At 44.8% G+C, this 4,060-nt stretch overlaps 1 protein-coding gene across 1 annotated transcript; it reads left to right on the top strand.

The window, feature by feature from the left end:
- Window positions 1–416: 416 nt before the first annotated feature.
- LOC135887515 (olfactory receptor 6N1-like) lies at window positions 417–1,382 on the top strand. The gene has a single exon (XM_065415250.1). It carries the CDS (start codon window positions 417–419, stop codon window positions 1,380–1,382), a length of 966 nt encoding a protein of 321 aa, XP_065271322.1.
- Window positions 1,383–4,060: the final 2,678 nt, after the last annotated feature.

The following is a 4,060-nucleotide window of genomic DNA, read 5'->3' as shown; positions in this document are numbered from 1 at the left end:
TATTTATTGATTTTGACTCGTAAGACATGGCATGATTCTGGGCATTGCCAGAAGTGAAATACAGCATTTAAGCATCATTTTATGCTTTGGTATGTCACCAGATGGGATATGATAGACAAAGAAATGATCTGATCTATCATATCAGTATTTCGCTACCAGAGAACCGGGCTGTTATAGTAGTCGTTGGTATCCACGTAGAACACCCTCTTCCCCATTAGAGCAATGTTCTGTCCTGGGACTCAGTTTTCTGACACTTTGTTCTGAAGTCTAAATTTAGTATTAAAATTTCAGCCTGTAACCAAGAGAGGGAGGGAGTTTCTGAATATTTATGGAATTGATTCACAAGATTTGATTAAATTTTAACTGTATGTCCTTCCAATTTAATCGTACAGTTTTATTATTCCTAGACTCAACCGATGGCAGACGGCAGAAACCAAACGGTCATCATGGAATTCATCCTCCTCGGATTCGGGGATTTCCCTGACTTGCAAATTCTTCTCTTCCTGATGATCTACCTGGCAACCATGGCCGGGAACACTCTCATCATTGTGCTCGTTGTGGCTGATCAGCACTTTCACACCCCCATGTACTTTTTCCTCGGGAATCTGTCCTGCCTGGAGACCTGCTACACCTCAACCATCCTGCCCAGGTTGCTGATCAGTCTCCTGACTGGTGACAAAACCATGTCAGTCAGTGGCTGCATCATACAACTGTATTTCTTTGGTTCTCTGGCAGGTACAGAATGTTGTCTCCTAGCAGTGATGTCTTATGATCGGTATTTAGCAATATGTAAACCCCTGCACTATTCAACTCTTATGAATATCAGGATTTGCCTCCAATTGGCTGCTGCATCATGGTTAAATGGTTGTTTGGCTGTAATTATCTTAATCTCATTCCTATCACAGGTATTATTCTGTGGCCAAAATGAAATTGACCATTTCTATTGTGATATCATCCCACTGATGGAACTCTCCTGCAGTGACACACGCCTTATAATATTGGTGGACTTCATACTAACCTGTGTATTCATCCTGCCTCCATTCCTACTTACCCTGATATCCTACGTGTGCATCATCGCCACCATCCTGAGAATCCCTTCCACCACCGGGAGAAAAAAGGCCTTTTCCACCTGCTCCTCTCACCTCATTGTGGTGACAATTTTCTATGGAACCTTAATTGTTGTCTACATGCTACCGAAACGTGATATACTGGGAGACCTGAAGAAAGTGCTCTCTCTTTGCTACACGGTCCTGACTCCCCTGGTAAACCCCCTCATCTACAGCCTGAGAAACAGAGAGGTCAAGGAAGCCTTGTGCAAAGCAGTCAGTAAATGTGGCTTTCACAAAAACGTGCAAAGACTCCGAGATAATAACTTAGCCTGAGGTGTTCAAAGCTGTCTGGGTGATTTAAGCAATCAGCGCCCATTAAAATTAAGTTGAAAAGTCCCAGTGAAAATCTCAGCACTCAGTGTTGTCCATCTTAGTGGAAGGACCAGGGAGGGAGGTGGCCATAACTATGTTCCAATCATGCAGTTATTAACTGGGCACTACGCAGAATGGAGACAAAATTTTAACCTATTTTTTGATCTGTATAAAAGCAGTCTATGATCAAAATAAATGTTTGGACAATAAAAATAGTAACTCCTTGTGCAGCATATGTGGGGTCGCAAGCCTGGGAAATCTGCCACCCCTGAAATTGTGCTTATTTCCATCATAGCCCTCTGCAAACCAACCACTTTCACTGCACTCACACAGGCCGGAAGCAAATAACTAGGTCCCTGCAGGGACCTCTGGACACTTTACCAGGAACAGCTTTATAGCTCTTATCTAGGCTACACCCAGCTGTGACCAGCTCTGGCAAAGCAACTTCTCCAGGCTCACTGGCCGTTTGAAGCAGGGAGGTTGGGCAAACAAAGAGGTAGACTCACACCCCAGGTCCACTGGGATTGCCCAGTCCCAGCTGGGGGGTTGCCAGGGCACACGTAGAACTGAGGCCATTTCTGGAGTCAGGTCTGTCAAACGGTCACTGATGAGGGACTCTGCATGTGGCCCTGCAGGGCACCAGCTTCTCTGCTTCCAGCAGCTGCTCAGAGCAGTTCAAAGGGAGGGGACCTGTTACAATGAACATCCCCAAAACTAACTTCAACAAGTGCAATGTCTGAGAGGGCTAGTTCTGAGGGCACAGTGTCTAGTCAGCATCAGATACCACAGACAGCTGTGTTCCATGCAGGGCCCTCTCCTCAGGGGGTGAGGCAACATATGGAGAGAGGAAGCGGCTACCACCTACCAAAGGGCAGAACTCTTGTGATCCCAAACAGGGCCATGCTGGCTCAGTCACTGTGAGCATGTCAGGGCTTGGCCAGAGGCAGGGGAGCTGGGCACCAGTGAGAATGGTAGGGCTCCAACTCTGTGGAAGCCATTTCCCAAGGGACCTAACCGAGTTAGTCACCCAAATCTTTGAAATGGGAGTTGGACACTTTTATCCCTTATACGCCTGTGGGAATTTAAGCCTGAAGAGCCACGGGGATTCTGTCACAGTAGCTTCAATCTATGCAGTTCCATTGGAAAGAGACCCCACATCAACAGAAAGGCTCTGGATGGATGGGAAACGCCTGCTAAACCTTTGAGAGTTGCTGCCATTGTATGTGCTTTTGTATCAACTAAAGTTGCAATCGTTTTTTCTATGATTTTGTTCCCAGTGGCTATAGTCTGAAACAGTGCACACCTCACAATAGGTACGAATGAGGGGAGATGCAATTATGCTGTCTAGGGCCATTAGAGGGCAGAGGAATGGGACAGGTGCAGCCCTGCTGCCTAATGAAAATCAGCCAAACTAGAAGGGCAAGAAAGGAGAAGTTATGTTGCCAAATGACCGATGGAAAGGGAGGTGAAGCTCTATTACGGTGTGTAAGTGTTGAGTAGAGAGCACTGAAGAGAAGAGAAGAGCAGATGTTATGTAGTGATTTATGGGGTGTTATACTAAATAACGGCCACCAGGTGACATGAGAGTCAAGAACAGGAAAGACGCAGCTATAGCAAGAAGAATCCACTAGAGGAGAGAAAAGCAACAGGCAGTCATGCTAGGAAATCAACACTAGATGGTAACAGAGGAGAGGAAATAAGAGGGGGGGGGGCGTCAGAAATACTGACTAATGACCAATAGAGTTCAGTAGCCAATGAAATAATCGAAAAGTTATACTGTAAAATGGCCACTAGGTGGCAGCATGTTGTAAGAGTGAGATATGGGGAGCTATTTAGAAAAAAATGACAATTAGAAGACAGCATATCTTGAATACTAATAAAAGGGCAGTGCAAGTACACTATCACTAGCCATCACGTTGGACTGCCATCTTCTAAAAATGTAAGCTGGTGTTTGTCCATGATCTAAAATATTTTCCTCAAAGGATCATTAAATTAAAAAATGATGTACAATGGGAGTTGTATAATTGCAAGTCACACGGGCTATTGTTAGCTACAAAGCTTTGGAGACACAAAATGAACTTAGTGGAAGAAAGGTGAAGTGGGACTGTACTGAAAAGCATGAAGAAAGAATATAAATATGAGAGAGCATGTACACGTGTACCAGGACTGCCAGATCCTTCCCTGCACTGCACATATGCCTGTCTAGATCTCTCGAGAGATCCGCAACCTTCACACCCAGCAGGCAACTCACCATGCGGTTCTCTCGGTCATCACATGGAGGAGAAAAATAAATATATCTGTGTAGACATAATTCTTTTTCCGATTCTGGGAAGAGTAACGAAAAAACGCTGCAGCGATTTAAAAAGGAAACTTAAAAATCACCTTTCATGCCCACACATCACATTCTCTGACAAACACTTACATTCCATCAAAGAAGACTTCCCAGAACAGAAAAATAATTTTTCATGACAGGATATTTAACCTGCTGTCTTAAGTGGGACCAATTCTGTTCCCCTCCAACAGGGAAAGAAGGATGAGTCCTGGTCCCAAATTAAAGGGAGGACTCAAACAGAGTAGCCTAAAACCCCAAAGCAGCAAAAGGGAAAAGACTTAAACCCTAGAGGCAGGGAGGTCATCAC

This window comes from Emys orbicularis, chromosome 13 (genome assembly GCF_028017835.1).
Source record: "Emys orbicularis isolate rEmyOrb1 chromosome 13, rEmyOrb1.hap1, whole genome shotgun sequence".
NCBI classification, from domain to species: domain Eukaryota; kingdom Metazoa; phylum Chordata; order Testudines; family Emydidae; genus Emys; species Emys orbicularis.
This window is presented reverse-complemented; position numbering and strand designations above follow the sequence as displayed.

What these genes read in the sequence shown, in the direction of transcription:
- LOC135887515 (XM_065415250.1), top strand. Translation starts at nt 417, where the DNA reads ATGGCAGACGGCAGAAACCAAACGGTCATCATGGAATTCATCCTCCTC.